The sequence below is a fragment of the Salvelinus alpinus genome, chromosome 21 (genome assembly GCF_045679555.1).
Source record: "Salvelinus alpinus chromosome 21, SLU_Salpinus.1, whole genome shotgun sequence".
NCBI lineage: Eukaryota > Metazoa > Chordata > Actinopteri > Salmoniformes > Salmonidae > Salvelinus > Salvelinus alpinus.
In genome coordinates, this window is record NC_092106.1 from 7,416,175 (window position 1) to 7,438,616 (window position 22,442).

The window sequence follows — 22,442 nt, forward strand, 5'->3', positions numbered from 1 at the left end:
CCAGTCGCTTACATGTTTACAGGCCGATAAAGCGTGGCCTTGAGACCAGATAAATAGTGTGAGATGGTAACCTTTGGAATCATTGAGGCACAGTGTTCACATCACTGTGACTAACCTAGGAGGAAATGCACGCCATTTTGTACCTTACCTTTGAAGTAGCACTCATACAACCTTGCGTGACTTTGAGTTCGGGAATTGGCAGGTTCATTGCATTGTCATTGTGTTGTAGTTCTTGGTAGTGTGACTTTGTAGCTTACCACAATTATGACCAGAATCACAGGTGAGCAGTGGCTGGTGGCTATTTTTCTCCATATAAGTAAACCTTAACATAACAATTAAAACTGTATAACTTAACAAATACGTGAAGGTTATTGGTGATAGACACTTTATTTCTATGCTAAAAGCACAAAATGCAGCTATACAATACAACCTCATGCACAGAATGAACAGAGTAGGTACTTATTGTCGTGACAGTGTTTTTTTTTTTTTGTAACAATGATACTCCGCATAAGACTCCATATATCGGACTGCGTGACATAAACTTTACCTGACATCTGATACAGAGCAAATTATATTTTCCTTTTATTTTCTTCACCTAATTTGGCATCTAAAACTATGACTCTGGCACACTTAGTATCTACACACACTCTATCACTCACACACAGGCCCGCTTTCTCATTAACTAAATGCATAATCAATCATACAATACAAAACAGCGAAACGCCATTGGTTGAGAGACTGATTTTGCAATCAGCTACTGTAACTTCTCAAATAAACGATAGAGGACACAGATTTGCGGCACTGGTGTGGGAACCGGACAATCCTAGCCTGCCTCTGAGGGCGGTATCGCCCGGCTCAGCCAATGGCAGAGGAGGAGACTAGATTGGACGGTTTTTCTAGGACAAGGCAGTGATACAGCTGATGTAGGAGCTCACTTTACTACAGTAAGTACTGTTGGTGAGCTCCTAGTTAACTCTGATGCATTCTTGTGCTTGGTCAGCAAACTGTGGCAGTTGGATTCTCGTGTGTAAGGCGCAACACAGTCAAATACACACAACCACTCAGACACACACACATACACACACACCACCCAAACTCATGTACCCACACAGGCACACATATATTTAAATATATATAGCTATAACTGTGTACTGTGTATAGACTATTTATACTAATATATATGCATGCATATATAGTATAGAATCTACTACGTGAAAAACAGCATTGAGGACAATTGTTACAAGAGTGGTGGTGATAACAGCAACAACAAAAATATAGCAAACAGTAACCTCTAGAATCTAAAGACGATAGAAACACAGAATTTAAGCTAAACACAAACAAGAAGAGCATTTCTTGACAAATCTCTTATTATTAAGAACTGGGGTAAAGACGATCTGTAAAAAGGTGTCACTGGCTAAGACAACAAACTGGAGACAGAGTGTCGCAGAAAGGCACAGGTACACACGAGATCACTGAGACACGTATACGGGCACAGAGCACGGAACAATAGGTTAGAGGTCTATTTACATCTGCATTATCCCCCCACCCCCCTCTACACACTCCTATCCTCTACCCAGTGGTCGCACAGTATTCCTTTTGCATCATCTTCATTAATCATCATTATTTTTTTCAGCATCATCATCTTTGTAGCCGCCGTCATCATCATCATGGTTGTTGTGTTGGTCATTAGGTAGTGGTTCAGTGGCAGATATGGTTGATTCGGTCAGGTGGGGGTCAGTCTGGTCGGGCTGACTCAGTTCTCAGCCTTAGCTTCAGGCTCTGGCTCTGGCTCTGGCTCCTTAGCTGTGATTGGATAGAAGAGGGGGAATCAAGGAAACTCACATGACTTCATGAAAAGCCGGTGAGGTTGGGGTAGTCATTTCAAACAGTGGCCGTAACATAGGGGGAACCTAGGCATTGACTACGAAAGATCATTCCCAAAGGTTGAACTCGACTATGGACTGGCGTCAAGGGTGTTCTAAGGGGTGTGTGTAAGGGATGAGTGACAGTTCTCTCACCCTTGGACACGATCAGGGTCTCTGCCGTAGCCTCTTCGTCTCCAGGGGCCCTGCGATAGAACCAAGGGGACAGATGTTGGTTGTCATGGTGACCAGAGATGGAGAACACAGCCCAAAAACAACAGAGCAGAAATGTAGTCTACGGATCAGGAACAAATGCCGACTTACTTGGGCTTCTTCTCCTGATTGGAACTGCAGCGACATTTTCGACCTAGAACCGACAACAAATCATCATTCCGATCTTAAAAATCAACAATCGAAGGCCCATAAAGTACACGTGCTGCGTAGGTAGACTTACTGAAGTATGAAGACTTACTGAGGATGAGGAGGATGCCCAGCGCGAAGAGTACCACGCCAAAGACCAGTCCACAGATCCGCAGGCTATGATAGTCTACACAGGCACACAGAGAGGAGGGACGTCTACTTAAGCAAGTCTTCTTTCTTGGCTATTGGAACACTGTCAGTTGATGGGGAAGAGCATCAAGGCGCACAGTGGTCTACTTACCATAGACAAATGGGTCCACCTCTTTCTTCTCCTTTTTACCATCTGAAAATACAGGCACAGGGAAAGGCAAGGCGATGAGATACTAGCCATATCGGACATCTATCATGAAGACAATCATAGCAGTTTTCAATGCTGTACATACCAAAGAGTATAACAAGGCTGGGGTTAACATGGCTAAACACATTGAATACACACAGGTTACTCACCCTCGGCACTTGGGTCTGCTACTGCTGAGAGAGAGAGAGAGAGAGAGAGAGAGAGAGAGAGAGAGAGAGAGAGAGAGAGAGAGAGAGAGAGAGAGAGAGAGAGAGAGAGAGAGAGAGAGAGAGAGAGAGAGAGAGAGAGAGAGAGAGAGAGAGAGAGAGAGAGAGAGAGAGAGAGAGAGAGAGAGAGAGAGAGAGAGAGAGATTATGTCAGGATATGTTATTGTTAGCCATCAGGGCTCCTCTGGGAGGAGAAGAGACACAGTCTGGTACCAGTCACCATGACAGCCGTGAATTGGGGAGGAGTGATCGCATTGGGGCAGAGGTCAGGTCAGATGAAGTGAGGAACAACAGATATCACTAAGGTTCTGTCTAGCAACAGAGATGCATTGGCTGTTCAGATGTGGAGGAAACTGAGCATAGGAGAAAGGGTTAAATATCAGTGCTTGTGTGAACATGTTTTCGTCGATTCAGCTGTTCGATCCTTTGGGAAGAATGAACTTGGCTTAAGCTTTCACAGTGTCCGTCGAGTTCTTACTCTAATAATTAGAACCCAACACTTAGAACATACAGTGCATTTGGAAAGTATTCAGACCCCTTGACTTTTCCCACATTATGTTACGTTACAGCCTTATTCTAAAATGGATTACATAAATGCTTTCCCTCATCAATCTACACACAATACCCCATAATGACAGAGCAAAAACAGGTTTTCAGAAAAAAAGCTACCTTGTTTACAGAAGGATTCAGACCTTTTGCTATGAGACTCGAAATTGAGCTCAGGCGCATTCTTTTTCCATTGATCATCTTTGAGATGTTTCTACAACTTGATTGGAGTCCACCTGTGGTAAACTCAATTGATTGGACGTGTTTCGAAAGTTCCCACAGTTCTCAGAGCAAAAACCAAGCCATGAGTCCGAGACAGGATTGTCTTGATGCACAGATCTGTAGAATGATACCAAAAACATTCTGCAGCATTGAAGGTCCTCAAGAACACAGCGGCCTCAATCATTCTTAAAAGGAAGAAGTTTGGAAGCACCAAGAGCTGGCCGCCCGGCCAAACTGAGCAATCGGGGAGAAGGGCCTTGGTCAGCGAGGTGACCAAGAACCCAATGGTCACTCTGACAGAGCTCCAGAGTTTGTGGAGATGGGAGAACCTTCCAGAAGGAATCACAACCATCTCTGCAGCACTCCACCAATCAGGCATTTATGGTAGAGTGGCCAGACGGAAGCCACTCCTCAGTAATAGGCACATGACAGCCCGCTTGGAGTTTGCCAAAAGGCACCTAAAGGACTCTCAGACCATGAGCAACAAGATTCTCTGGTCTGATAACACCAAGATTGAACTCTTTGACCTGAAAGCCAAGCATCACGTCTGGAGAAACCTGGCACCCACCCTACGGCGACGCATTGTGGTGGCAGCATCATGCTGTGGGGATGTTTTTCAGCGGCAAGGACAGGGAGACTAGTCAGGATCAAGGGAAAGATGAACAGATCAAAGTACAGCAAGATCCTTGATGAAAACCGGCTCCAGAGCACTCAGGACCTCAGCACTCAGGACTGGGGTGACAAGACAACGACAAGACTCTAAATGTCTCGAAGCTGCCAAAGCTGTAATCGCTGCCAAAGGTGCTTCAACAAAGTACTGAGTAAAGGGTCTGAATACTTATGTAAATGTCATATTTCCATTTTAATTTTTTTTATACATTTGCGGGTACTGTGTGTAGTTTGATGAGAAAAAAATAAAATGTAATGCATTTTCGAATAAGGCTGTAGCGTAAGAAAATGTGGGAAAAGTCAAGAGGTCTGAATACTTTCTGAATGCACTATAATTCAGAATTCTTATTGGCTCATATTTGAACTACAGTATGTCACATCAGAGCTTGGATAGGGCTCTTGACAGGTTACAGTATTCACATCCAGTTGTGCAATAGCACTGGCCTTATGGATTATTAGTTGAATGGACCGCCTCCTCCTCCCCTACTCTATTCTTCCAACCCTCACTCACTGTGTCAATTAATTTCCTAAATTCCCATCAGCAAACACTGTCTGGCCCATTGCACAAACCCCAGACCTTCTTTCTGCTCTGCTCCCCCATTGTGTGTGTGTGTGTGTGTGGACGTGTTTAACTATTCTTGTGGGGACCAAGCGAAACAACATTTGACCAACTGGGGATGTTTTGTTAGTCCCCACAAGGTCAAATGCTATTTCTAGGGGGTTTAGGGTTAAGGTTGGAATTAGTGTTAGGGTTAGAATTACGTTAAGGGTTAGGAGCTAGGGTTAGTTTTAGAGTTAGCGTTAGGAGCTAGGGTTAGAGATAAGGTTAGGTTCTTGGGTTAAGGTTAGGGTTATGGTAAGGGTAAGAGTACAGGTTACGGTTAGGTTTAGGGATTAGGTAAAATAGGATTTTTGAATGGGACTGAATTGTGTGTCCCCACAAGGTTAGCTGTACAAGACTGTGTGTGTGTGTGTGTGTGTGTGTGTGTGTGTGTGTGTGTGTGTGTGTGTGTGTGTGTGTGTGTGTGTGTGTGTGTGTGTGTGTGTGTGTGTGTGTGTGTGTGTGTGTGTGTGTGTACTCTACTCAGCATGTGTATTCATATCAACAGACAGGGAGTCACACAGAATGGGGAGTGCGAGTATGAAAAACACTGAATTATAGTGGGAGGGAGATTGATAGAGGAAAATGTACATCTGGAGATGGAGAAAGGGAAGGGGGAAAAGGAGAGATGTATAGTCTGGAGACAAAAGAAGAAAGGAAGAAAGAAAGAGAAACCAGAACAGACAGTGTGAACAAAACACAGATGAAAGAATGGAGAAGACACAGAATGGGTGTCAGGAAAAAAAGACAGGAAGGCAGGAAAAGAGGGAGGTCGAAACGAATGTGAACTGAAGAGAGGTGGGGAAACACCAAAGCAATAGAATGTGGAAGGTTAGTCTGATTGACAGACAAGAAAGAGTGAGAGGCAAGCAGTCTGGATAACACCAGACTTCTATAGAATAATAAATAACATGGATGGCTCAGTTGCTCTCTCAACTGATGTATTGAACCTATGACCTGCGGCAGAGTTAAACAGTTACTTAATATACTTGTGATATACAATATATTACATTATACTTGGGATATACATAACACACACACACTGTACTACGCATGCAAAGGAAGGAAGCCTCAGGCTCCAGAAAAAGTCAATCCACTAATGTTCAGTCAAAAACCCATGCCTGCCATGTCATGCCACGGCCCTCCCCTGTGTCTCCTGCCTCCCTGTGGATCGTGCGGTCGTCGTGCTGGTGTTAGTGGTAGTGGTGTTGGTAGTGGCTGAGGGGAGGAGGGGGCACTTACCAGCCACATACACCAGGAGTGAAAAGAGGAAGAACATAATAGTTTCCATGGTAACTGCAGAAAGAGAGAGAGAGAGAGAGAGAGAGAAAGAAACAGAGCGAGAGAGAGAGAGAACCGTGTTAGTGGGTAACATGCCACACACATACACACCAAGACACACATGTTCACACAGACACATACAGTATGTAAGGTTGGAAAACACCCCCTCCCCACTCATCATCTCTCTTGTATTGAACCAATCTGTTGCGTAACCCTACTAACCTTTATTCCTCTTACATAACATCACATGTATAGAATATTGGAATGGACACTCTTGGATTGTTCCTAGTTGCCTATGGAGGCCACAGTGAATTGGCCTACTTCCCCATATGTCACATACGCACACACATATACACAAAACCACAACGTCACAGAGGACCACACACAGGCAGAGCCCACTAATTGCCCTCATTACAAGTCAAGAGATGGCAACGGTGCAATCTCAGAGAAATGTTCTCTTTAGTCCAGTATTGGTCTTTCAGGTTCCAAGTAACACACGCTTAAAATGGTGGATACCTCATATTTTACACACAAACTTGCGCAATGGGCCAGACAGTGTTTGCTGATGGGAATTTAGGAAATTAATTGAAACAGGGAGCAAGGGTTGGAAGAATAGAATAGGGGAGGAGGACGGGAGACAACTGAGGCGATCCATTCAACTAATAATCCACAAGGCCAGTGCCATTGCACAACTGGATGTGAATACTGTAACCTGTCAAGAGCCCTATCCAAGCTCTGGATGTGACACCTTACTGCAGCTCATATAAGAGCCAATAAAGACCATAATAGTTCTGAATTATGTTGTAAGAAATCATAAGAGAATCTCATAAGAGAATGATTCTCTCTCCTTCAGACTTTGAGCTGCTACTGGAAGTCCCCTCATCTCAAGGCTGTACGGTTCTCTATTAGAAATTACTCCAAATGGGTGCTCTGCAGAGGAATGTTTTATTTACATTGGCGTGAAACATCCATTGGTAGACAGATAATGACATTATTGATTATAGAAGGGTAGCGGTGATACCTGCAGAAAGAGTGGTACATTTTTTTTAGGGATCAACACCAATCATGTGTCTCATTTTCAGTTACATTCTCAAACCAGTACTACACAGACATCTTGATGGGAATAGAAACTAGAAGTGAAAGTTGCCAAGCTGCCAGAGAAATTAGAGTAATGGGTTGAAGATGAGATAATTACAGACAAAAGACAGGTTACAATACTACAGTAGATTACTTGGATTCAGGCTTTTCATGGAAAGAAACTTGCCCTCGAGGCAAAGAGATGACAACAATCCCCCCATTGCTTTTCCTCTCCTCTCCCAGATTTCCCCGTCTCTCTAACCATCTATCTCCTCCAAGTTATGTGCCCCACTTCCCATTAAGCAAATCCTTTACTGATACCAGATTGTGGGGGAGAGAATACATTTGGCTAGACAGGACCTAAGTCATTAGCATTGTCGCTTAGCATCACAGTCCAGATGCTGTTTGTGTGCTGTGTACAGCTCCAAACTCCCTTAAAAACCTCTACGGGATCGGTGTTCTCCCAAGGGACGGTTAAGCTAACTTGCGCTAATGTGATTAGCATTATGTTTTAAGTAACAATGTCCCAGGACATAGACATATCTCATATGGGCAGAAAGCTTACATTCTTGTTAATTTAACTGCACTGTCCAATTTACAGTAGCTATTACAGTGAAAGAATACCATGTTATTGTTTGAGGAGAGTGCACAGTTTTGAACTTGAAAATGTATTAATAAACCAATTAGGCAAATTTGGGCAGTCTTGATACAACATTTTCAACAGAAATGCAATGGTTCGGGGCCTCCCGGGTGGCGCAGTGGTCTAGGGCACTGCATCGCAGCACTAGCTGTGCCACCAGAGTCTCTGGGTTCGCGCCCAGGCTCTGTCGCAGCCGGCCGCGACCGGGAGGTCCGTGGGGCGACGCACAATTGGCCTAGCGTCGTCTGGGTTAGGGAGGGTTTGGCCGGTAGGGATATCCTTGTCTCATCGCGCTCCAGCAACTCCTGTGGCGGGCCGGGCGCAGTGCGCGCTAACCAAGGGGGGTGGGTGCACGGTGTTTCCTCCGACACATTGGTGCGGCTGGCTTCCGGGTTGGAGGCGCGCTGTGTTAAGAAGCAGTGCGGCTTGGTTGGGTTGTGCTTCGGAGGACGCATGACTTTCGACCTTCGTCTCTCCCGAGCCCGTACGGGAGTTGTAGCGATGAGACAAGATAGTAATTACTAGCGATTGGATACCACGAAAATTGGGGAGAAAAGGGGGTAAATTTGTTTTTTTTAAATGCAATGGTTCATTGGATCAGTCTAAAACTTGGCACATGCACTGCTTCCATCTAATGGCCAGAATCTAAATTGTGCCTAACCTGGAATAATACATTATGGCCTTTCTCCTGCATTTCAACGATGATGGAGACATTTTTTTTCTTTTTTTTCTTTGTGTTATCTTTTACCAGATCTAATGTGTTATATTCTCCTACATTCATTTCACATTTCCACAAACTTCAAAGTGTTTCCTTTCAAATGGTATCAAGAATATGCATTTCCTTGCTTCAGGTCCTGAGCTACAAGCAGTTAGATTTGGGTATGTCATTTTAGGTGAACATTTAAAAAAAAGAGTCCGATCCTTTAAGGATAAGAGGTGTGACCTTGCCTTTGAAACAGCTTTAGGTGGCGAGCCCAGCCTCATGGTCACACGTTGAAGTTTCTTAGGATGAATCATGTTCAGGAGGCAGGTAATTTGCTCGATGATAGGGCACTTGATAGTAATTGAGCAACAAATGGCCTAATTGAACTGGGAGAGTGGCCTCACAGCACACATTATATTGTCATGTTGAATCCAGGCAAATATTCACAGAGCTACACATTTTACATGTCATTCATGGCATTAAGAACATTGCATGTAAAAGCCAAACTGACCTCTCAGTCTAGCACAGGAAGTCTCTGTACGCAATTATGTGGATGAATTTTTGTCTGTAAACTGGCTGAATGTTTTACCTGGTTGCATGTTATCACTATTCTACCCGGTTACTGTATGTGTGCTTTATATGCCTGCTGTTGTCTATATCCAGACAGGTTCTGGGTTATGACTGGGACAAAAGCAGTCAACCGCCAGTCACTATGGAGCAGACGTAAGTGGGTTGTTATGTCTGGCTCTGTGATGTTGCGTCTACTCCCACCACCCTCCCTAGCTGCACTAAATAGGACAGTGTTGTATTCATGATCCTCTCATTCAGTCAGTCACCGCCCATCCCGACCCTATAGCCCTGGGCTATTCATTAGAGGATAAACACACAGGCAGGGAGACGACGTCTACAGTGTGGATGATGATGTGTTGTGAAGGCTAATAGACATCTACAGATGTGGCCAGAGGTCTTCTCAGAGAAAGGGTTCATCTGCGTGGCGTTTGAGTCTACAACCACAATAAAGAAGATCCTAACGCCGTTGAAGCTCCGCTCTGTTCTCCTCTTCCTTATTCAATCATCATATCCTGTCCTTTTTACCCATCTGGTATGTATAGAGAGGGAGTTATAGAGGGATGGATGGATAGATGGAGGCATAGAGGTATACAGAGAGAGAGAGGAAGAGGAGCCCACTTAGAACTCTTACACATAGCTACCTTGTTAATGGTACTGATAGCTCATTAACACAGCGAGGGTAAAGACTGAAGTCTAAGTGACACCTTGGATGACCTCTACGGGGACTTCTACTAGTCTACACTACAGTGCATTCACAAAGTATTCAGACCCCTTTGACTTTTTCCACATTTTGTTATGTTACGTGGTCGTGGATGGGTATTCCAGCATGACAATGACCCAAAACACACGGCCAAGGCAACAAAGGAGTGGCTCAAGAAGAAGCACATTAAGGTCCTGGAGTGGCCTAGCCAGTCTCCAGACCTTAATCCCATAGAAAATATGGGGAGGGAGCTGAAGGTTCGAGTTGCCAAACGTCAGCCTCGAAACCTTAATGACTTGGAGAAGATCTGCAAAGAGGAGTGGGACAAAATCCCTCCGGAGATGTGTGCAAACCTGGTGGCCAACTACAAGAAACGTCTGACCTCTGTGATTGCCAACAAGGGTAAAATACTTATTTCCCTCATTAAAATGCAAATCAATTTATAACATTTTTGACATGCGTTTTTCAGGATTTTTTTGTTGTTATTCTGTGTCTCACTGTTCAAATATACCTACCATTAAAATTATAGACTGATCATTTCTTTGTCAGTGGACAAACATACAAAATCAGCAGGGGATCAAATACTTTTTCCCTCACTGTATGTTGGTCGAAATAAAGTCACAGAATTCTTTGTTAGACAATAGGGCCGTGTTAAATCTACAATTCAACAGGCTTTCTTTGCATTCAGAGTAAGTGCTAAGTCCAGAATGGAAGCCCGTTTGAGAGTCTTTATCCTTCTTTAGGGTAGGGGGCAATATTTTCACGCCCGGATGAAAAGCATGCCCAGAGTAAACGGCCTGCTTCAAAGCCATAAAAGCTAGAATATGTATATTATTAGTAGAGTTGGATAGAAAACACTCAGAAGTTTTTTTAACTGTTTGAATGATGTCTGTGAGTATAACAGAACTCATATGGCAGGCAAAAACCGGAGAAAATTCCAACCAGGAAGTGGGAAATCTGAGGTTGGTCGATTTTCAACTCAGCTCCTATTAAAGATAGTGGGATATTGGTAATTTTGCACTTCCTTAGGCTTCCACTAGATGTCAACAGTCGTTAGAACCTTGTCTGATGCCTCTACTGTGAAGTGGAGCCGAAGGAGAGAGGAATGAGTCAGGTCTACCATGACCTGAACATGCGCTGACCATGCGCGTTCACGTGAGAGCGAGCTCTGTTCCATTCCACTTCTGAAGACATTGGAATACTCCGGTTAGAACATTATTGAAGAATGATGTTAAAAACATCCTAAATATTGATTCAATACTTCGTTTGTCATGTTTTTACGGACTGTAATATAACTTTTTTAACTTTTCGTCCGTACTTTCCGCTGGACCTGCCCGCGCGTCGTGAGTTTGGAAAGTGTACTGAAAGCTAGAGCAACAAGGAGGAATTTGGACATAATTGATGGACATTATCGAACAAAACTAAGATTTATTGTGGAACTGGGATTCCTGGGAGTGCATTCTGATGAAGATCATCAAAGGTAAGTGAATTTTTATAATGTTACTTCTGACTTTTGTTGACTGCATAATATGGCGGCTATATTTGTGTCTTGATTGGGCTCTGCGCGCCGACTCAGATTATTGCATGGTTGCTTTTTTCGTAAAGCTTTTTTTAAATCTGACACAGCGGTTGCATTAAGGAGAAGTGCATCTAAAATTCCATGCATAACAGTTGAATCTTTTAGCAATATTTATTATGAGTATTCCTGTAAATTGATGTGGCTCTCTGCAAAATCAAAGGATGTTTTGGAACTTATGTAAACTAAGATTTTTGGATATAAATATGGACTTTACTGAACAAAACATACATGTATTGTGTAACATGAAGTCCTATGAGTGTCATCTGATGAAGATCATCAAAGGTTAGTGATTAATTTTATCTATATTTCTGCTTTTTGTGAATCCTCTCTTTGGCTGGAAAAATGGCTGTGTTATTCTGTGAATAGGCACTCACCTAACATAATTGTTTGGTTTGCTTTCGTCGTAAAGCCTTTTTGAAATCGGACACTGGCTGGATTTACAACAAGTGTATCTTTAAAATGGTGTAAAATACATGTATGTTTGAGGAATTTTAATTATGGGATTTCTGTTGTTTTGAATTTGGTGCCCTGCAGTTTCACTGGCTGTTGAAGAGGTGGGACACTACCGTCTCACGTACCCTAGAGAGGTTAAGGTTAGGGGGTAGTATTCGGAAGTTCGGATGACTGACGTGCCCAAAGTAAACTTCCTGTTACTCAGGCCCAGAAGCTAGGATATGCATAAGCATTGGATAGAAAATAATGTCTGTGAGTATAACAGAACTGATATCGCAGGCGAAAACCCGAGGAGAATCCATCCGGAATAGTTTTTTTTGTTGAGGTCACCACGCATTGAAATGCTTGTCTATGGGATATTCAAAGGAAATCCTCCCAGATTGCAGTTCCTATGGCTTCCACTAGATGTCATCAGTCTTTAGAAAGGGTTTTAGGCTTGTTTTTTGAAAAATTTGTTAGTAATTGTAGTTTTTCAAGGTGGCTCTAATTTTGGACTGTAGTCTTGTGCGTGCGGGGATGAGGGGCGCACTTCGTTATTTATCTCCGGTATTGAACATACTACATTCCGTCTTAAATTGTATAGTTTATTTACATATTAGAGTACCTGAGGATTGATTAGAAACGTTGTTTGACTTGTTTGGACGAAGTTTATTGGTAACTTTTGGGATACCTTTGTATGCACGTTGAACGAGTGGAATGGGTGGATTACTGAATCAAACATGCCAACTTAACTGACTTTTTTGGGATATAAAGGACTTTATCAAACAATATAACAATTTGTTGTGTAGCTGGGACCCTTGGGATTGCAAACAGAGAAAGATCTTCAAAGGTAAGTGATTTATTTTATCGCTATTTCTGACTTTTGTGACGCCTCTGCTGGTTTGGAAAATGTTTTTAATGCTTTTGTATGCGGGGCGCTGTCCTCAGATAATCGCATGGTATGCTTTCGCCTTAAAGTATTTTTGAAATCTGACAAAGCGGCTGGATTAACAAGAAGTTAAGCTTTTAAATGATGTATGACACTTGTATTTTCATAAATGTTTAATATTACGATTTTGTATAAGAATTTCACCTTCTGCAATTTCACCGGATGTTGTCAAGATGGGGCGCTAGCGTCCCACCTAGCCCAAAGAGGTTTTTAATGAGGGGTGGCTTCAGTCTGGCCACTCTACCATAAAGGCCTGATTGGTGGAGTGCTTCAGAGATTATTGCACTTCTGGAAGGTTCTCCCAACTCCACAGAGGAACTCTGGAGCTCTATCAGAGTTACCATCAGGTTCTTGGTCACATCCCTGACCAAGGCCCTTCTCCCCCGATTGCTCAGTTTGGCCGGGCAGCCAGCTCTAGGAAGAGTCTTGGAGGTTCCAAACTTCTTCCATTTAAGAATGATGGAGGCCACTGTGTTCTTGGGGACCTTCAATGCTGCAGAACTTTTTTGGTACCCTTCCCCAGATCAGTGCCTAGACACAAACCTATCTCTGATCTCTACGAACAATTCCTTCGACCTCATGGCTTGGTTTTTGCTATGAGATGCACTGGGAACTGTCCAATCAATTGAATTAACCACAGGTAGACTCCAATCAAGTTGTAGAAACATCTCAAGGACGATCAATGGAAACAGGATGCACCTGAGCTCAATTTCGAGTCTCAAAGAAAAGGGTCGGAATACTTATGCAAATAAGGTTTTACATAATTTTTTGATTTGCAAAAATTTCTAAAAACATGTTTTTGCTTTGTCATTGTGGGAAATTGTGTGTAGATTGATGATGATTTTTTTTTAAATCCATATTAGAGTAAGGCTGTAACGTAACAAAAAGTGGAAAATGTCAAGGGGTCTGAATACTTTCCGAATGCATTGTATATTAGACACAAAAAAAACACAGGACTGAGGAGTAAAGTACAAGCTTTTAACGTTTTCCATTTAACAAGCTGAAAAGGAGAGATAGGAAAAGGATGACAGCGATTAAGGCGAGGGAGGAGGCTGGGGCATGATAGCAAATTCAACCCACTGAGGTCCATTCCGTAGTGTTTACCTCAGAGTAGTATCTTTATACTGACAGTAGGGCTCTGCGATAAGGCCGAAAAATCATACCTCACATTTTTATTGCCGATTCACGATCTACAGTTGAAGTTCGAAGTTTACATACAGTGGTAAAGTAAGACAAGTGAAACAAACACACACGCACCTGATCAGATAAATCTGAGCAAATAAATATCTCTGCAATAAGTATCTACAGTTGAAGTCGGAAGTTTACAGACTCCTTAGCCAAATACATTGAAACTCAGTTTTTCACAATTCCTGACATTTAATCCTAGTAAAAATGCACTGTTTTAGGTCAGTTAGGATCACCACTTTATTTTAAGAATGTGAAATGTCAGAATAATAGTAGAGAGAATGATTTATTTCAGCTTTTATTTCTTTCATCACATTCCCAGTGGGTCAGAAGTTTACATACACTCAATTAGTATTTGATAGCATTGCCTTTAAACTGTTTAACTTAGGTCAAATGTTTCAGGTAGCCTTCCACAAGCTTCTCACAATAAGTTGGGTGCATTTTGGCCAATTCCTCCTGATAGAGCTGGTGTAACTGAGTCAGGTTTGTAGGCCTCCTTGCTCGCACACGCCTTTTCAGTTCTGCCCACAAATTTTCTATGAGATTGAGGTCAGGGCTTTGTGATGGGCACTCCAATACCTTGACTTTGTTGTCCTTAAGCCATTCTGCCACAACTTTGGAAGTATGCTTGGGGTCATTGTCCATTTGGAAGACCCATTTGCGACCAAGCTTTAACTTCCTGACTGATGTCTGAGATGTTGCTTCAATATATCCACATCATTTCTCTTCCTCATGATGCCATCTATTTTGTGAAGTGCACCAGTCCCTCCTGCAGCAAAGCACCCCCACAAAATGATGCTGCAACCCCCGTGCTTCACGGTTGGGATGGTGTTCTTTGGCTTGCCAGCCTCCCCCTTTTTCCTCCAAACATAACAATGATCATTATGGCCAAAGAGTTCTATTTTTGTTTCATCAGACCAGAGGACATTTCTCCAAAACGTACGATCTTTGTCCCAATGTGCATTTGCAAACCGTAGTCTGGCTTTTTTTATGGCGGTTTTGGAGCAGTGGCTTCTTCCTAGCTAAGCGGCCTTTCAGGTTATGTCGACTTGTTTTACTGTGGATATAGATACTTTTGTACCTGTTTCCTCCAGCATCTTCACAAGATCCTTTGCTGTTGTTCTGTGATTGATTTGCACTTTTCGCACAAAAGTACGTTCATCTCTAGGAGACAGAACGCGTCTCCTTCCAGAGCGATATGACGGCTGCGTGGTCCCGTGGTGTTTATACTTGCATACTATTGTTTGTACAGATGAACGTGGTACCTTCAGGCATTTGGAAATTGCTCCCAAGGATGAACCAGACTTGTGGAGGCTCAACAATTTTTTTTCTGAGGTCTTGGCTGATTTCTTTGGATTTTCCCATGATGTCAAGCAAAGAGGCACGGAGTTTGAAGGTAGGCATTGAAATACATCCACAGGTACACATCCAATTGACACAAATGATGTTCATTCACCTATCAGAAGCTTCTAAAGCCATGACATCATTTTCTGGAATTTTCCAAGCTGTTTAAAGGCACAGTCAACTTAGTGCATGTAAACTTCTGACCCACTAGAATTGTGATACAGTGAAATAAGTGAAATAATCTCCACAATTTTTTGGGGGGAAAATTACTTGTGTCATGCACAAAGTAGAAATCCTAACCTACTTGCCACAACTATAGTTTGTTAACAAGAAATTTGTGGAGTGGTTGAAAAACGAGTTTTAATGACTCCAACCTAAGTGTATTTAAACTGCTGACTTCAACTGTATATCTCCTTTTTAAATGTTTTCTCTAAATAAACATTGTTTCACAATTCAAGGTCAAATACACTGCATTTCAAAGAGTCAGCAATAATCTAATGAATTCAGCGCTTTTGAAATTATACTTATATGCTGACTAGACCGGGCGCACGCGTGCCTCAGCATGCACATGTTGATTTTGTCCATCCACGTGAGACTCGATCAGCACACGCAGGTGGAAATATCAAAACGAAATATAAACCAACTATATTAATTTGGGGACAGGTCGAAAAGCATTAAACATTTATGATAATTTAGCTAGCTAGCATGCTGTTGCTAGCTAAATTGTCCTGGGATATAAACATTGGGTTATTATTTTACCTGAAATGCACAAGGTCCTCTACTCCGACAATTAATCCACAGATAAAAGGGTAAATTGAGTAATCTAGTAATCTCTCCTCCTTCAGCCTTCTTCTTTGGACTTTATATGGTGGTTGGCAAAGAACTTTAAGGTGCATTACCACCACCAACTGGACTGGAGTGTGGACCTCAGTTCATTTTTCAATCACCCACGTGGGTAAAACCAATGAGGAGATGAGAGAGGCAGGACTTGCAGAGCGCTAAGCATCACAAATAGAACCAAGTTCTATTTTAGTGCCTGGCTACGCAGATGCTCGTTGAATAACATGTGTAAATGTATTTTGCAATGCTCCGAGCACGTAACGCGAGCAGTGTGGTCAGCATGTTAGGCTACATTTACCAGAATCAATGTTCATTGATACTCCTATTTCAGTAGTCTGCTCTGCCCGCAATTTGAGGAGTTGAGACATAAAAAGGGTCTCATTAGAAAGGTTATCTTCTCCTATATTACGGTAAAATATTGTCTCAATGTGTTTGTGTCATTATGACCGATTCTGTTGGACCAAACCTCAAATACAAATAACGAGTTGAAACTGCTTGCCAGTGAGGAAGAAGTAATCTCTCATCTTCATTGTTGTGAGTAGCAAGGGGAGGGGCTTGGTGCGTGTGTGTACATGGGAAGTTGCACACAACACAGAAGGAGAAAAGGAGATAAGACCAAAAAGACAACATGAGAACAAGCGGACATAAAAACTCATATATATATTTTTAGTTACTTGATTCTTGCGATACAGGCATTTGGAATTGCGCTAAACATGAATTACAATTATTTGAATTAATTCTATAGATCGCCTAGCCCTAACTGACAGAGTGAGGATTGACTGGCTGTCTACTGTCTAACGACCAGGACCGGTGGGCAAGAAAAACACAATGTTAATAGTCTGAAATTCCACGCAGTGGAAAAGTGCAATGCAACCAGTTCAACCTCTCAGATCAGAGGTTGCCAAGTTGGCCGTATCTCTCAGAATCCCGTGGGAAAGCTGCTGTTGGGGAGTGGCACTGCCAGCCAGGCCAGTGCTAGTGACACAGACCCTCAAGTTCACCTCCCTCGCTAGAAATGAGAAGTGCCACCCGTTGCACTGGCCTCTAAGCCTCTCCTTAAACCACTTTTGTCACCCCGTTGTTTTGTCGGTGTCGTGTTTCAGTCCCATGGTGCTGCCAGCACTTCCCTTTGTCTGAGGGAGAAGGGGAAGGACAGGCAGAAAATGAGGTAGAAGCAGCGGTACCCTCTGTAGACGCAACAAACCCAGGGGCGGAGCTATGACTCAAGCCCAAGACATGAATTATGAATTAAGCATATGGGAGAAGACAGACTGGGAGGGAAAAACATAGAAATAAACATCATAGTGGAAATGCTGTTGTGTGTTGTGACCCATTGTTTATCTTCGTTCTCTGTGTGTGTGTGAATCTTTTCACACCTGAACACTCACACCTTTGTTTGCAAGTGTCTAGGCCATGATCAAACCAACGCCCAAAAGGGTTATTCAGCTATCCCTACAGGAGAACCCTTTCTGGTTCTAGATAGAACCATTTTTGGTTCCAGGTAGAACTCTTTAGGGTTACATGGAGAACCCTCTGGGTTAAGGGTTCTATATGGAACTCAAAAGGGTTCTACCTAGGACCTAACCATTTTCCGTGTGTAGATATGGTTATGTGAAATTATATCTGGGAGCGTTGTGATCTGATCGGTGGAGCTTGTTTTCTCTCTTGATCGTACCCATTATGGATATTTCTGTGTCAATTTGACACTAACTGCTATCTCTCTGGGACACCCAGGCTCATGTAAAAGCTCCCATATCTATGTGTTTGGGAGGTAGGTCAGGTGTTGATTGGCATTTGGAGAGTGCAGAATGAGAATCTATTTACCCCATCACTCGGTCTGACTCTGGGAACAAAAACAGCTGCTATTACCTGAGACAAACCCCGCTATTACTGACAATATGATTTTAGAGTGCCTCTCTGCTGATGAAAGATACATGTAACTGAGGAAATAAAGGAAACACCAACATAAAGTGCCTAAAAGGGTGTAGGGCTACCATGACCCCAGAACAGCTTCGATGCACCTTGGTATAGATTCTACAAGTGTCTGGAACTCGATTGGAGGGATGCGACGCCATTCTTCCACGAGAAATTCCATCATTTGGTGTTTTGTTGATGGTGGTGGAAAACTCTGTCTCAGGCGTTGCTCCATCATCTCCCATAAGTGTTCAATTGGGTTGAGATCTGGTGACTGAGTGATCACTTTCAACCTATGGTGAAACATTTCTATCCTGATGGGGGTCTCTTCCAGGATGATGGCATATGGTTAACAACGTTTTCATGCTCATGAAACCATTCAGTGACCACTCGTGCCCTGTGGATGGGGGGGGCAGTGTCATCCTATGGGGGCATAGCCATCATCATCCTGGAAGAGACCCCCATCAGGATAGAAATGTTTCACCATAGGTTGAAAGTGATCACCCAAAATGGTTGTGTATTTATTGACGTTTGCCTTGCCCTTCTAAGGGGTTGAGAGGACCTAAAACCATGCCAGGAAATAGCACTCCACACCATAAAAGAGCTGCCAGAACCCTCATTTACTCAAGTGTTTCCTTTATTTTGGCAGTTACCTGTAGCTCTTCACAATGCAACTGCCTCTGATTAGCTCTCAGGTGTGTGTGTGTGTCTCATCTATCGCTTTACTACAACTCGCTCAAACCGAACAAGCAAATCATGAATTAGGACAAAATACAGGTCATCAAGATCCTTTCTGGAGCAAGACTCATGGCTTTTGGTTTAACATCTTTGCCATCATGATGATGGTAAATCTCCATGACAACAAGACATTGGACGTGCCTCCTGTCACGGTGCCGGGGTATTGCTATGGCAACTGTTTCCATCAGGTGACTCCTATTAGAAGTACCAAATACTGTCGGTGAGGAATGTGTGCCGAGGGGAGGGAGGTGGGCTGGAAATGGTAGCGTCAAGAAACACTAGTACGTGAGGAGAGGAGAAAGAGGTAGCGCACAGTGATGTGATTCAAAATGTTCATTCACGCGTGTTCACGTGTGTTCACACTGAACATAAGCCTTTATACAACAGGGTCGTTCAACTAAAAGAGTGCCGTTTCATATTTTCAGTAGAAATTGTGCACCAATATTTAATTTGAAAAATCTATTATATTAAGTGCGCTTTAATTAATACAGACCACACGGAAAATTCTATAAATCGGATTTTAATATTGGAAAAATACTTGCTAAAGTGCCAAAATTCAGCATTTTGACATGTACCTTGATGCACCCTCTGACTTCTAGGGAGATTTTAACCCACTTAACTCTAAGAAGTCTTCCCCGTCAACACTAGTTATTTTGTTGCTTTGACAAAGTCATTTCTGAAGATTAGAATTGACTTAATGTGATTAGTGATTCATCCAATCTCATGAAATGTTCGTCCTTTATTTTAAGATCTACCCTGCTGCGTGAACTGAACGCTCCTTACAATATGGGGAAACTATTCCTTTTTAAAATATTTTTTCACATCATAGTGTAAAAGCAGGTGATCTGGTTCTCCTCCTTTTAGCCATTTTCTGGTGTTTTGTGGTGGAAAACTATGCGGGTCGACCATAACAAATTAACCCTATTACCCAGAAAGACTGGCTAAAATGAACGTTGCATTTAACTGCCCCTCCCTGATGCACACAACAAGCTTCCATTCCCCGTCACAAGGGGATTTATGGCTTATTTAAAATGAAATCATCAACCCCGTTACAGCCAATTCTGTTGGCACTTAATAGGCACTTACTATAGTCAGTTTTCAATTTAACCTCTTGAGATGCTAAAACATTTTTATTCAATCGAACGTGTTATTCATGAAAGAACGTTAAAATAAGGTGAAATACATATTTTTGTAATACTAAATTACACTACCCAAAAGGTACTCATTTGGTGGAATCACCCAACAGCTCATGACAACCAGATTAACACAAGTGCCTCCGTTTTTATAATTGTAGCCTATTTACTGTACCACATCCATCATTTGCAATTTGCTTTTTTCGCGCACCCGACCGCTGTCTGTCACTGGCCAAATGGAGACATGGAGGGACAATAACTCCCGAATAATTGTATCGGTTGGTATATTATATAATATTGCCTAGTATGTCTCTGGTATTACCTATATTACGACACAGCCGTGGTTTGCATAACTGTGCATGAATATGTTTTAGAATGTGCATAGCCGAGAGACTAGCTCTTCATGGACACTGTCTGGCGCGAGCTCCGCGAGTCTGCCACTTTCTCGGATCCTAACCTGTGGCTTTACCACTAGACTTGCCAGTATTGTGGTAGACGGGGGAGTATTCAAGCGCTTCAAATAATTCGTTCTACATATCATTTAGATCTATTTAGCCTAGGACTAATTGTACAAACTGTTGCATGTTCTGTGTCTGCTCTGCAGCACTGCACGAGACGATTTGGCTAATCTAACATCACACTGTGAAAAGGACACACCCTCATGGCGCTAGAATAGATGGCACCCAAAAACAACTCTCGACACCACATAGTTGAGGCCTATTTGAAAAAATATGATGCTCGTACAGACATTACTTTTGCGAAATAAAATAAAATGAGTGATTTTTTTTTTTTATATCCATCATGCAATGTATATGCCTATACACATTGCGAGAAGTTTACGTTTTCTTAAATGATTCACATCAATATTTCAGGAAATGAAATGTTGCCTATATTATTGATTAGCAAATACACCCTACTCACAGTACAACCCACATCTAAGAAACAATGCATTTTCCCCCCTAGCACTCGTTTGACCAGAAACCACACTACAAAAATGTAGCTCCAACTAGGCAGACAATAACACACTGTAGATATAAGAACGCACACGCCTCTTTAGAATTATGTCGAAAAACAAACATGCCCAATTTATCTTCTTACCTGTTTCTATTATCTTGACTTTAAGCTACAAATTGATTGACCACAATCCAATCAACGACAATGATCAGCTTCTTCTCTCAAAGCGTTCCAATTTGTATAATCTGTGCCTTCTCACTGTTCAATTGCAGTCCACGAAGGGTTCTTGGTCGAGTCGCGCTCTTAGAATACAAAACATGAACGTAGTTTTGCCAAAGTCTTTGTTGAAGAATCGCAATGTTTCTTCTGTTTTTATTGGTTCCAAATTGTCTCTTGACGTCTATCACTTTATGTCTGTCTGTCTGTCTCTCACTCTCTCTGCCTCACACACACGACCACTGATGATGTTCGTGAGCATCTAGCCATCTACCCGTAGCTTTGCGCGCGTCTCCCGGTCGGTGAATGGTGTACCCAACCAGTTACAAATATACACTGATTGTGTTTTAGATGTAGGCTACCGTGTTAAACCATTACTATTTGTCGACGGGAGAGAGAGAGACAGATAGATTTACATTAGGGAGCAGTGGAAATGTACACAATTGTTACCTGGAAGAAAATGGGGGAGGGTCATGTTTATTCAATTTCACTCAGTAGGAGGGCTTAGTATTTTTGTTATTTAGTCAAGGGGAGGGTTGTGTCATTTGTAATCGATTAAATATCATATTACTCTGGGTTTGATAAGACAGGCAGAGAAAGAGAACGAGAGACAGAGATGTACATTAGGCAACAGTGTAAATGTACACAATTGTTCCCTAGAGGAAAATGAGGGAGGGTCATGTTTATTCAATTTCAGTCAGGGGGAGGGCTTAGTATTTGTTTTATTTAGTCCAGGGGAGGGTCATGTGATTTGTAATAAAATAAATGTGGTATTGCTCAGGGTTTGAGAATTAGTTGCTTATTTATAGTATGCCGATGTCTGCCCGATGATGCCCCTCATCCCTGATTCTTTGCTGGGTGTGCAATATCAAGTGCGCCTAGTGTAGTCTCAATAAAATGATCCATAGCCTGTACTATAGGCCATAAGAAGAGCGTGCTTCGGAGAAGCACAGGACAAAGTTATATTTCTAAGAAAATGTACTTCCTGAGTTTTTGCACTCTTGGGATGGTGTGTATAGAACTAAGCTACCCTGCGATACACATGGCAATGGATAGGTCTTTCCAATCATGCGCCCCAGCCAACAAGCTCTCACAGTTTCACATCAGCCATGAGACGTTAACCCATGCTTCTCAAACGTCACATTGTGAAGTTGTTCCAAACGTTACATTTCAAAGTGATTAAGGTTACGTTTAGGCACTAACTCCACATTTTTACGGTTAGGGTTAAAATATAGGCATTTATTCCAAAATCTTAAAGTTAGTCATTAACCCCTGAATGGTTAAAGTAAGGGTTAAGGTTTGGAATAGGCTTCAAACAAAAGTCCCAAAAACAACTTTTGATCGCTGGATTAGAACATGCAAC

At 42.4% G+C, this 22,442-nt stretch overlaps 1 protein-coding gene across 4 annotated transcripts; it reads right to left on the reverse strand.

The window, feature by feature from the left end:
• Positions 1-368: 368 nt before the first annotated feature.
• On the reverse strand, positions 369-21,552 carry LOC139547723 (FXYD domain-containing ion transport regulator 6-like). Of its 4 annotated transcripts, none has more exons than XM_071356741.1 (8): positions 21,008-21,552; positions 6,067-6,120; positions 2,730-2,750; positions 2,524-2,565; positions 2,317-2,409; positions 2,187-2,229; positions 2,019-2,068; positions 369-1,803 (listed from the first exon to the last, which is right to left on the reverse strand). In XM_071356741.1, the coding sequence occupies exons 2-8, from the start codon at positions 6,113-6,115 to the stop codon at positions 1,754-1,756; spliced, it is 348 nt and encodes a 115-aa protein (XP_071212842.1). In that variant the 5' UTR covers positions 6,116-6,120; positions 21,008-21,552; the 3' UTR covers positions 369-1,753. The 4 variants fall into 4 exon arrangements, with proteins under 4 accessions (XP_071212842.1, XP_071212844.1, XP_071212843.1 ...); XM_071356743.1 differs by having other exon boundaries at positions 2,335-2,409; positions 21,008-21,341; XM_071356742.1 differs by having other exon boundaries at positions 2,335-2,409; positions 2,730-2,753; positions 21,008-21,341.
• Between the last annotated feature and the right edge of the window lie 890 nt (positions 21,553-22,442).

Coding starts and splice junctions, on each gene's coding strand:
- LOC139547723 (XM_071356740.1), bottom strand. CDS start 6,115: ATGGAAACTATTATGTTCTTCCTCTTTTCACTCCTGGTGTATGTGGCT. Junction 2,566..2,729: donor AGCAGACCCAAGTGCCGAGG/GTGAGTAACCTG, acceptor CTGTATTTTCAG/ATGGTAAAAAGGAGAAGAAA. Junction 2,230..2,316: donor CAGTAAGTCTTCATACTTCA/GTAAGTCTACCT, acceptor TGTCGGTTCTAG/GTCGAAAATGTCGCTGCAGT.